Genomic DNA, 12,712 nt, shown 5'->3' on the forward strand with positions numbered 1-12,712 from the left:
AATACTATTTACTGATGGACTAGATGAGGGGTGTGAGAATAATAGTTGCATCAGGGGTGACTCCACAGTCTTTGGTCTGACGTCAGGTGAGTGGTGGTGCCAGGCTGAGAAGGAGGAGCATTAGGGAGGAGTGTGTGGAGGTGGGGGGCAGATGCGGGTATTTCATGTGGGATGGCCATTCTCTTTTGATTGATGTGGCTACTTGTTTGGGTACTTCCTGACCCAAAAATAAATATAGTGATTTTGGCCAGTATGATCTGAAAAAACAGAGGAGAGTGAGCCTAATAAATAGGACAAACATTCCTGAACTTATTCCCTATGTATTTCTCCACAGGATACTGTGTTCTGTCAGAATATATATGTGGATAAATAATCTAAGAATATGGACTCAAAAGCTGGCTGTGATTACCCACAGAAAGAGAGAAAATAGTTGCAAATCATATATATGATAAGGGTCCAGGATCCAGTATATATAAAAAACTACAACTCAACAACAAAAGTGTGACAACCCAATTTAAAAATGGGTAAAGGACTTGAATAGTCACTTCTCCAAAGAAGATACACAAATGGCCAATAAGCACATGAGAAGATAACTCAGCATCGTTAGTCATTAGGTAAATGCAAGTCAAACCATAATGTGATACCACTTCACACCCACAGAATGACTATTACTAAGGAAAAAAAAAAAAAGAAAATAACAAGTATTGACAAGGATGCAGAGAAATTGGAACCCTCCTTCTTTGTTGGTGGGAAAGTAAAATGGTACAACCAACTCTGGAAAACAGTTTGGCAATTCCTCAAAAAGTTAAACAGAATTACCACATGACCCAGCAGTCCCACTTTTAGGTACATACCCAAAAGAAATAAAAACAGGAACTCAAATAGATACTTGTATACCAAAGTTCATAGCAGTATTACTCACAATAGCCAAAATGTGGAAACTACCCAAAGTGTCCATCAAGAGATGGATAAACAAAATGTAGTATATATAAAAGTGGATATTATTCAGCCTTAAAAAGGAATGAAGTTCTGATACATGCTATTGCATGGATGGATCTTGAAGGCATTATGTTAAATGAAATAAGTCAGAAACAAAAGGATAAATATTGTATGATTCTCCTTATATGAAATTCTGAAGAATAAGAAAATTCAAAGAAACATAAAGTAGGGGCTGAGGTAGGGGTGGGGGGATCAAGAATTATTGCTTAATATGTACAGAATTTCTCTTTGGGGTTATGAAAAAGTCCTGGTAATGGATGGTGGTGATGGGGGAACAGCATCGTGAATATAATTAATGACATTGAGGTGCATACTTAAAAATGGTTAAAGTGGTAAATTTGGTTTTATCTAAATGTTAACCACAATTAAAAAAAAAAAAAATGTGAAATACTCGAAAGAAAAAAAAGCAAGTTTTGTGTACCCAGGGAGAAAAGGAGCAGGAGCTCTATAGCTATTTAAGAGTAAGGATGATTTCCCTGGACTGAGGTGGAGGAGTGTCCATGAAAAATTCTGCTGCAAAAAGCACATTGCAGAACTGTATATTTAATATCCTAATTTAAAAATGGATGAATTAAACTCTTTTTTAAGTAAATGCTTTTTTTTTTAATGCATAAAAATGCCTCGAAGGATTAGTACACCAAACTACTGTCATTGGCTGCTCTTGGGAATTGGAGTGGCAGAGAGATTCCACTTGTACCTTTAATCTCTGTTCTTTGAAATTTTTTTACAAAGAGCATGTGTTAATTTTTTTTAATTTTTATTTTAGTAACATAAATACAACCTAAAATTTCTCCCTTTAGCCACATTCAGATATATAATTCAGTGGTGTTAATTACATTTACAATGTTAGCACATGTTAATTTTTAATAGTAAAATTTTATTTTTAAAAGATTAGGGAGAAAATGTGCTTCATATTGAGTAGTTGGACAGTCTTCATCTTGTAAAGCAGGATTTGAATTAAATAGTATCATGAGTATAACCTGGCAGAAAGAAGAACCTTGAGAATATTTATCAAAGAAAACGAGAGAGCCCGAGATTGAGACAGCACATGTGAGCACTAACTGATTACAAGTCGAAGTGAAAGGAAGGCATTTCTGGTCTTAGATGAAACGTGGTGCTCTAGCTCCCTGTGGCCCTCTAGTCCAGTAGAGAAAGTATGCTTTAAAATTTTAGGTTGTATATATATTACTAGAATAATTAAAAAAAAAAAAAATCCGTGGGACTCATACCCCGCGCCATCCCCGCGCCCCCGCTGGCGGGCCGGGTGGCCCCGGAGGCCCCCTGACCACGGCGACAGCGGTGACACTAATGGCAGCAGTGGCTGCGTGGCGGCAGTGGCCAGGGTGGCAGCAGTGGCGGCCACAGCCGCGGACCGTCTCCCCAGGACCCACTGCGGGTCCCGCCACGGAGGTGTAGCCTGCAGCCCAGGCCTCTGCTCCTCACTGGGCCCGGTGACCATGGAGGTGGCGACAGCGGCAGTAGCGGGCCAGGGAGATCGAGGCGTCATAGTGAAAAATGGAGGGAGATGCTGAAGCTTCCTCCTGTCAGCCAGTGCCATAAACTTCGACATTCCATTGAAAAGAATTACAACAGTCTTTGTGAAAAGCAGCCAGTAGGAAGACTTCTCTTCAGACAATTCTGTGATAGAAAAGTTCATCTAAAATGGTGCATTAACTTCTTGGATGCAGTGGCAGAATATGAAGTAGCAGCTCATGAGGACTGAAGAAATTACGGATTGGTAATCTTAAAACATTCTCCTGTAGTAGGAGAGCTGAAGCCCATTTACCAGAAACACTTCAGAATATTTTGAAGGAATGTAACAAGAGCCTGGAGCAGAATCCTTTCAATGAAATCTTTGAGGAATGCACTGGAATTGTCCATAAATATTTAAGTGGAGATCCATTTGAAGAATACCAAAGATGTACATATTTTTCTTAGTTTTTACAGTGAGAATGGCTAGAAAGGCAATCAGTAACAAAAAACACACTTAGACGTTACAGAGTTCTAGGAAAAGGTGAATTTGGAGAGGTATGTGCCTGCCAAGTATGAGTTACAAGAAAACTGTATGACTGTAAAAAGCTAGGAAAAAAAAAAATAAAGAAGAGGAAATGTGAAGTTATGGCTCTAAAGGAAAAAGACTCTTAGAAAAAGTACATAGTAGATTCGTAGTTAGTTTAGCCTACATGCGTGAAACTAAAGATTTCTTGTGCTTAGTGTTAACCTTTATGAATGGAGGGGATTTGAAGTTTCACGTTTATGACATGGGCAGTCCTGGCTTTGATGGGCAGAGAGCTGTTTTCTATGCTGCAGAGCTATGCTGTGGCTTGGAAGGTTTACAGAGGGAAAAACTGTATACAGGGACTTAAAGCCTGAGAACATTCTCTTCGACGACCATGGACATATCTGGATTTTGTTTCTCGGTTTAGCTGTGGAGATCCCAGAAGAGGGGAGGGTCTGAGAAAGAGTTGGGACGGTCAGCTATATAGCTCTGGAAGTGCTCAGTAATGAACACTGTACATTTAGTCCTGATTGGTGGGGACTTGGCTGTCTGGTATATGAAATGATTCTGAGACATTCTCCATTCAGAAAATTCAAAGAGAAAGTAAAATGGGAGGAGGTCAACCGGAGAGTGGTGGACTCTGAAGAGTACTCTGAGAAGTTTTCCTAGGATGCCAAATCCATTGGCAGGATGCTACCTACCAAAGATCCAAAGGAACGATTGGGCTGCCAAGGATCTGGCGCAGCTGAGGTAAAACAGCATCCTGTTTTCAAGGACATTAACTTCAAGAGTCTGGAAACAAATATGTAGATACCCCTTTCTCTCCTGACCCTCATGCAGTGTATTGTAAGGATATCTTGGATATTGAGGAGTTCTCTGATGTGGAAGAAGACTACCTGGATAACACAGATGATGATTTTTGTGCTCAATTTGTTATGGGTTCTGTCTGCATCCCCTGGCAGAATGAGATGATTGAATCCTGTTGTTTCTATGACATTAATGAAAATGACTGTGAAGAGTTGCCGTTAGACGGAAAAGAGAAAATGTGTCGACCATTAGTTGCCAGACCAGAGAGAAACCTCTTCCATAGGATCTTAAGAAGAGGGGGCTGCATCAGCTCTGGCTCCAGTGAGAAGGAAGCAGTTACCATGAGAGGCTGATCCATTTGCTGTGTGGAGCCTTCAGAGCTGAACCTTAGTGCCCAGATGGACACTGAGCTCCATGTTCCATCATAACCAATTGTAACAAACATGTACTACGTATTTTTAAACTTGAAAAAAAAAAAAAAATTCCATGGGACTTCACAGCACAAACAATGAACCCGAAGGTAAACAGTGGACTATAGTTAATTGTATAATTATGAAACTGTGCTTTCATCAGTTGTAACAAGTATACCACACCAATGAAAGGGGTTAGTAATAGGATGGTGTTCCTGTTTGCTAATGCTGCCATTACGCAAAATACCAGAAATGGATTGGCTTTTATAAAGGGGATTTATTAAGTTACAAGTTTACAGTTCTAAGTGTCCAAACTAAGGCATCAACAAGATGATACCTTCACTGAAGAATGGCTGATGATGTCTGGAACACCTCTGTTAGCTGGGAAGTCACGTGACTGGCGTCTGCTGGTCCTTTGCTCCCGGGTTGCATTGCTTTCAGCTTCTGATTCCAGTGGCTTTCTCTCTAAGCATCTGGGAGTCCTCTTAGCTACTCGGGCAAACTCAGGGCTTCATCTCTTAACTTAGCATCTCCAAATGTCCTTCTGTCTGCATCTCCAAGCATCTGCAAGCATCTGGAAGTATGTCGGCTATTTGCTTCTCTCTTAAATACTCCAGTGAACTAATTAAGATCAACCCTGAATGGGCAGGGCCACATCTCCATGGAAATAATTTAATCAGAGATATCACCCACAGTTGGGTAAGTCACATCTCCATGGAAACAATCAATAGGTTCCACCCAACAAGATTGGGTTAAAAGATCATGACTTTTGTGGGGGACATAATATATCCAAACCAGCGCAGAAGGTGTATGGGAACCCTGTATTTTATGCATGATTTTTCTGTCAACCTACAACTTCCCTAAAAAAAAAGGCATAAATTTTTTAAATGTGGCCAGTTTGCTTTAAGGCTGCCCCAACTTACAGTCTTGTTTTGCTTCCTGGTTCAGCTTCAGGAGAGTGATGGGAGACGACCAGAGACCCTGTGAGGTGGGGAAGGCAGAGGCCACAAGGCAGGGCCAGGGGCTGGTTTTGCTGGCAGGGACTTTTTGCCTCTACCTGAAAACCAAGCTATTTACCTTTTGGCTTTTCTTATGGTTTCACAAGGTGCCCATCAGTTGCCCCTGTCCTGTTCCTGAGCCTGGTGTGTGTTAGGTTCTCAGAAACCACTTTTCTTTTAGATCTGATACCTATCAAGTCCTGGGATCTGAGTGAGAAGATGAAAACATAGGAATAAAGGTGTCATATGTTTGTGACACTCTGGAGGCCTGGATTGAAATTCAAGTGACAGTTTTAAATGTATTCATTATAAAGAACCTTTTTCTTATTTCTTTGAGCTGGGAGTTAGGGAATGTTACAAGTGGAAGCAAAGAAAATGGGGGCAATAGCTCTTGTAATTAAAGCTTACCAATTTTAATGATGAAAACATATTGTGAAACTGACATGCCTGTGACTATTTGGGACTTTTCTACCCCCATGCAGCTTTTCTTGGGGAAGATGTGACCATTCTGTACTGAGAATGGGGTGATTCCTTTGAAGCAGTCCTTATGTATACTGGAGACTGTGTAAATCCCAGCTTCACTGCTTGCAAACTGTGTAACTTACCCCAGGGTCCTTGTGATATGAGCCCTGCAGACCACTTAGCAGAATGCCCAGCAACACCGGAAGCACTCGATCAGGCTTAGCTATGTCCTGGTGGCATGGTACACGTTGCCTAGGATTTCTGAGAAATGGATGTGAATTGAAGGAGAGGCTGGGCATTGAAAATTTTTATGAGCAAAAGAAAAAAAAAAGTGCATGTTATGGGAAAAAGAGGCCACTGTAAATAAGGACTTAACTCTACTTGCCCGTCTTCAATTTTCCAGTGACAGGGCAAGAAAACCAATGGGGGCTTTACCACCCATGACATGAGGACGGGTGGCAGTTCTGCAGAGGAAGTGGTAGGCCAGACTGAAGAACTTAGGTAAAATCAGAGATCTGTTGGCCAAGATCACCTGGATTAGTTCCCTGAACTTACCAGATAACTAACATTTATCTCCTTTTGTGTGTGTGTGATTTAGACTTTGATGGGATATTTCTAAAAGCATATTAGAGAATAGTTCTAGTGTGAGATTTTTAGAGAAGCAGCAGTAAAGTGTGGTAACTAAATGGCATTGGTTTGAATGCCAGTCCATTTTTTTTAAAGCTCTGGGACCCCATTTTGCTTATCTGAAAATTGGAGATGATAAAATTATCTACCTCATGGGATTAGAATAAAAGGGAAAATCATATAAAGTATATAGCACAGTGCCTTGTACCTAGTAAGGACTCAGTAAGTGCCAGCAGTTACTATGATTAGTTAAAGGGGATTTGAAGATGAGGATTCCAGAACAGTGGGGAAATTATTAAGGTTCATTATGCAAATGTAATTTGTGGGTTTAAAAAAATGGGCTTTCTTTCACCTTGTCTAGAATGTCCTAAGAATCTCCAGGACATACACTCAGCTAATGAGACATTTTTGTTTTGAGGAAACAAGTACAAGAGAACTGAGTTCTTAATTGTACTCATTTCTTAAGGAATACTTCTCATGCTATGCTTTTTACAATTTTGCCTCTGCAAAATCTAGGGACAGCCCCTGATTTATCATCAGTTTCCTGTTTTGGTGTTGAGTATGGTATGAATCCTGAATAGCAAGGGAGCAGGCTGGGGTCTGCCAGGCCTGTTCTCGCATGAACTTGCTGAATGACTTGGGGCCAGAATCTACGATTCTCTGGGCTTTAGTTCCTTACTTACAAAATGACAGGGTTGGCCAGCCCCCTGGAGTTCCTTCCATGACCAAAGGCAGGCATACTCTGAATATCAGGCACTAGTTGTTTTAAAGAGGTTCTGTTTTAGTTCCCAAAAGGTAGTTTTAAGTGGTGGATCTTAACCAGTGACATTTCCATTCTTCAAAAGAAAACCTGTGGGCATATTTTTGGTGGTCACAACGAAGAGAGGTTTTATCATTTATAAATTCCATTTCATTTCAGAATAGTAAAAGGGTTACTACCAAATATTTGATATAAAAAAAAAGGGGCATAGGATCTGATAGGAGTGAAAACCACTGCTTTAAAGGGTAGTTAATGATAACAACAGTGACAACTTTATTAGAATAACTTTAATGGCAACAGTACTGGGTTGCTAGATTTTGGTTTAGAGAACACAGGAAGAAGGGATGCTAAGGTCTCTCAGAGCTTGTATTCCATAATGTGCCGGAAAGTTGAAACCAGCACCGGAGACTGCAGTAGGGGTTGCCTGTCATCATTGTTAGAAAACACCCTGCTGGACCTCTTGCTCCTAGTTATTTCTAGCTCTCTTGTACCAAGGGCCTCTGGTGACTTCGGGGTCTGCTGAGCTTCCTGGCTTTCTGCTGGCCCATGACCTCTGTTTACTTCTGCCGGTTGCAGAATTGTGCATTCATGGGACGTCCTCTTTGGCTAAGCCGCCTGCTTGAAGCACATTCCTCCACACCCTCTGGACCTGATCTGCGGGAGGTATCTGTAGGTGGTCTCCTTCAAGAAAGTGTGTTTCATCAAGCTTGCTGTCTTTGAACTATTTGACAGTACTATATGGAGCCTTTGGTGATTGTAACACAAGCTCAGTGAGATGTTCCCTGAGAATGTGATATCATTAACAATAATATTATTTAAAATAACATTTGTTCTCAAAATGATGGTAACAATAACAGTAATAATGGACTTTATTAGCACATTGAATGCATTAAGTGCTTTAATGCTTACAAGAACTCTTGTGACAGGGTGCATTAATTTTGTGATGGAACACAGACTTGTAGGTTGAGTTACTTGACAAGGGTCCTATAGCTACCAAGTGGTGGAGGTAGGATTTGAATAATGTCCATTGGTCCAACTCAAACACTAGTGCTTTTTTTTGTTTGTTTTTTGATCTTGAGCCATTCTTTTTTTTAGTTCAGTTTTATTGAGATATATTCAGATACCCTAACATCACCCACAGTGTACAGTCAGTTTTTCGCAGTGCCGTCATATAGTTGTGCATTCATCATCAAAATCAACCCTTGAACATTTTCATTACTCCAAAAAATAAAATAAAATAAAAACAAGAATAAAAATACAAGTAAAGAAGAACACCCAAAACATCCCATCCCCCCATCCCCCCCATTATTCATTTAATTTTTGTTCCCATTTTTCTACTCATCTGTCCATACACTGTATAAAGGGAGTGCGAGCCACAAAGTTTTCACAATCACATGGTTACAGCATGTAAGTTGTATAGTTATACAATCATCTTCAAGAATAAGGCTATTGGATTGTGGTTCAACAGTTTCAGGTATTTCCTTCTAGCTATTCCAAGGCACTAAAAACTAAAAAGGGATATCTATATAATGCATAAGAATAACCTCCAGAATGACCTCTTGACTCCATTTGAAATCTCTCAGCCACTGAAACTTTATTTTGTTTCATTTAGCTTCCCCCTGTTGGTCAAGAAGGCCTTCTCAGTCCCACAATGCCAGATCTAGGCTCATCCCCAGGAGTCATGTCCTACGTTGCCAGGGAGACTTACACCCAACACCTGTGCTTTTAATCATTCTGCTGCCTTCTCTAATCTATGCCTGAGTCCCATAGGGTAGAGTGAGGTGATATAATTTGGAATTTTCCAATTATTTTTTTAGCTGATCTAAAAACGCAGTCTTGGCATGGGTCATGTACCTCAAACCCACTGAAAGTTACCGTGGGCTCTGCAGGACTTGTGCCCAGGATGGGGTGGCAGAGCTGTGGGCTCATTCTTAGGCTGGGGCACACAGGCTTTTATTCGGTAGCTGAAGGATGCCAGCCAAGGCCGGGAGAAAACACAATACTCCTGAGGATTGCTGCCTGGATCTTTGCCCATATATGTATTTTTTCCTCTGGCTGAGGTTCAGGGTTATAATTCCTGTTCATTCCAGTCAAAAAGTTGGCAGCTTGATCAATGACTTCCCATCCCTTGATGATAAATGGTTTTCCTATTTAAGAGATAAATTTGTATTTTGAAGGTTCAATGCACTTTGATTTCTTTATAATGGAATTTCATTTAAATCCTAACTTTGACTTGTTCCAGGGCTCTTGGCCAAAGTAAATTGTGCTAATGAGGAATAATAGAAACTTCAGGAAAATCATGTGCTTTTAAATTTTAAGTCATAGATAAGACCTTTAAGATCATCTCGTCCAGCCTTTTTGTTTTATAGATAAGGAAAGAGAATCCCAGTGAGAAAAGAAGCGTGTCCAGGATCACGTCGCCACTTCTGGCTCTTTCTACCAAATCACCTCCACTGAAGGGTGTGAGGATAGTATGAATTATTTTTCTAAGATTTGTCACATGGAGAACTTGTCTAAGGTGCATACGTGTTCAGTGCATGCTGGACATGTGGGTTGCCAGTAAATGTAGACACTATTAGAATTTTTTCTAGGACTTCCACTTTTGCATGCTAGATGCATATGACATTGTTTTTTTAATCCAGGAACCTTTTTTTCATTGGCCTTTGTTTTTCTTATAAAGGTAATATGTGTTCACCTTGTAGAACAGGGATCAGCATACTGTGTGCTGCTGGCCCAGTGGGGTCCACCACTTCTTTTTGTAAATACAGTTTTATTAGCACACACCCACACCCATTCATTTACTGATTGTGGTTGTAGTGGCAGAGTTGAGTAGCTGTGCTAAAGACTGGATGACCCTCAAAATCTAAAATATTTACTATCTGGCTTTTGTAGAAATGGTTTGCCAACCCCTGCTATAGACCATCTGAAAAAAATACAGAAAAGTGGCATTAAGAAAAGAACAATATCCATAATTCACCCTGAGGAACTTAGGTTGATTCTCTAATTTTACACTTTTATAAATAATGCTGGGATGACCATTCTTATGACTCAATTTTCTGAAAATCTGTGGCTATTTCCTAAGTATAAATTCCTAGAAGTAGAATTACTGAACCAGTGAGTATGAAGTGTTTAAGACTCTTTGATACTAAGTGCAGAATTTCTTTTCGGCTTGAGTTCCCACCAGTGGGGCCCGTGCCTTGCCAGTGTTAAACAAGCAAGCAAAAACTCCTTTGCTAATGGATTTGGTTTTGCTCTCTCTGACGCAGGGGCAGGTTCAAGGCAGTGGTCTGTGTCCTGTCTGTGGTTACAACGTGCCTGGCATTTGTCAAGCCGGCCATCAACAACATCTCTCTGATGACCCTGGGGGTTCCCTGCACTGCCCTGCTCATTGCGGAGCTAAAGAGGTGGGTGCCACTCTTCCTGCCTGCCTCCCAGGTGTCCCTGCGAGAGCAGCATACCAGCTCCTGCCGCCTTTTGCTGCTCTCAAGTGTGGGTACTCTTCATGAAGAGTGGGTTCCTGACTGTTGGATTGAAGGCAGGTTTAATGGTTTGGTCAGTTCAAAATGTCAGTCTCATTTTCAGAAAGGGAAATAGTTGATTAGTGGGTGCAGTACATCCCAGGAATCAAAAGCCAGCTCAGCAGGAACATCTCAAGAACCTGGTGAGCACCTAGGACAGGCTGCCCAGACTTAGTTCACTAGAACAGAGAAGGTATTTATTCATATGACAAGAATAATGGGAAAAGAAAAGCCCTCAAGCAGTTACTGCATTCATACTCAGAAAAGGAAAAGAGGAAGGGAGGGGGAGAAATGAGTTTCTGTATATAAGGAAACATTAACTTCATGTGAAATTTGGTTCGCTATGACACATTCTTGAGGCTTAATTTCTAATTTCCAATCTGTCAGATAAGGCCTTTGCTATCTGCTATTTATGTAAATATTTTCCTTTGGGACGTTATATACTCAGAGTTCGGGTTAATATCCAGAAACATTTTATTTTAACACTTGTGTGAATACAATTGTTGTCTTCTAGCCCCAACCAGAATACATCTAACCACTGCCTCTGTTTTAGTATTCTTTGAAAACACTTCTCTTTCTTTGCTCTTGCTTTTAAAATACATTTTAATTTCACAACTTTCTCCTAGCCATGATACCGAGGGTCTTAACTGAGGTCTTGAGTCTATTTCACTTTGTATGATAGTTGCTCTGGGAAACGTGTTTGCTCAGTTTCTCTCTCTTTTATTTTGCAAGGAGATACACATTCCTTACCAATTGCTGTGCCTCTGGGGGTTGCTTTAATTGTCAGCAGTAATAGGCAGGGCCAAAGGCCTAGGGGCTGAAGAGGTATTTGCACTTGCTGGCGGACAGCAGAAGGATCCCATCAGCTCTTTTCTACTTGAGCAGCCTTTGAATAGCCTTCAAGGACTGGGGAAGAAAGAGACCATTTCACAGACAGGCTGAAGTTGGTCCTAGGAGAATAACACTGGCAGTGAGTCCTTTTCAGTAGAAAAATAGATAATTGAGTAAATAATAACAATAATAGCCTTTAAAAAGTCAACTTACTACTTTATCACTTGTATTACTTTTTAGAGCTGGAAGGGTTCTTAGCAACCTTGAATCTGGCCACTCTCTCTCTCTCACACTCTCAAAGGTGTGTAGTGAGTACTTAGTGTGCACCCGTTACCATGGATCTTAACTGGGGACTCCTCAGAATCACTTAGGAAGTTCTTTGAAAGTACAGATGTTTAGCTTTGCAGGGATTTTGATTCTGGAGGCCTAGGAACAGGTCTGGGCACCTGTAATTTTAAAAACCTCAAGAACCTGGTTGTCTGGGTGGGGTGCAAGAGAGAGTGTGAGGGGGGGGTTATAGGGAGGTAGAGGGGAGGAGCAGGAAAGGGGAATTAGTGCTAAGGGGTATGGGGTTTCTTCATAGAGTGTTAAAAAATTGTAAAATTAGATTGTGGTGATGATTGAACAACTCTGTGAATATACTAAAACCACTGAGCTGGGTGAATTTTATGGTATGTGACTATATATAAACATATCCCAATAAATCTAAAAACAAGCAAAACACCCTCAAGAACAGGCACAGGTGATTCTGTCTGCTGGCCACTTCTGTTCTTCTGTTTGGGAACCACAGATCTGTTTTAAACTCCACATTTCAAGAGTGAGGGTAATAGCCTTCTGGGGCAAGCATTTTCTCTATTTCTGGGTAGCAAGTCAGAATCTGTGATCACAAAGAGATGCAGAGGAAAAAAAAAAACGGTAGTCTTTAATAAATAATTGGTCAACTTATCACCCAACAGACTTAATACTGAGTAAGAGTGAAGTTACATGCATCCATCCAGCTAGCTATGTTTTGAAGAATGGTTTCAGTAAAGCTCATATCAAATCATTGCCCTTCATGAAAATGTTCTTTTGCCCTCTCATGTATCTAAAACTCTGTCATAACCAAGGCCTGTGCATGAAATTCTTTTTGCCACAGTGGCTAGAGTTTGCTCTGAGCCAAGTGTGTCTCCTGAGTGATGATGACGGCGGTAACTGTTTCCATTTGCCAGTTACAGCCACAGGACATTGCAGCTCGCTTCTCCTTCCAGGTGTTTTGAAAGAGTTGTCTTTACTCATTGCCCCTTCCTTCTTATCCACTCATT

General features: G+C 40.7%; 1 protein-coding gene and 1 pseudogene across 2 annotated transcripts in view; both read left to right on the plus strand.

Annotated features, from left to right (window-relative positions):
* ACER2 (alkaline ceramidase 2) overlaps positions 1-12,712 on the plus strand; it is a 46,193-nt gene that overhangs the window by 12,196 nt on the left and 21,285 nt on the right. The window contains exon 4 of one of the 2 annotated variants that reach the window (XM_037797425.1): positions 10,329-10,466. The exons of the other annotated variant lie outside the window; for it this stretch is intronic. Coding sequence (XP_037653353.1) covers positions 10,329-10,466 — 138 coding nt within the window. The remainder of the gene's footprint in view (positions 1-10,328; positions 10,467-12,712) is intronic. 2 annotated transcript variants of the gene reach the window in all.
* On the plus strand, positions 1,817-4,233 carry LOC119504845 (annotated as a pseudogene).

This window comes from Choloepus didactylus, chromosome 10 (genome assembly GCF_015220235.1).
Source record: "Choloepus didactylus isolate mChoDid1 chromosome 10, mChoDid1.pri, whole genome shotgun sequence".
Taxonomy (NCBI): domain Eukaryota; kingdom Metazoa; phylum Chordata; class Mammalia; order Pilosa; family Megalonychidae; genus Choloepus; species Choloepus didactylus.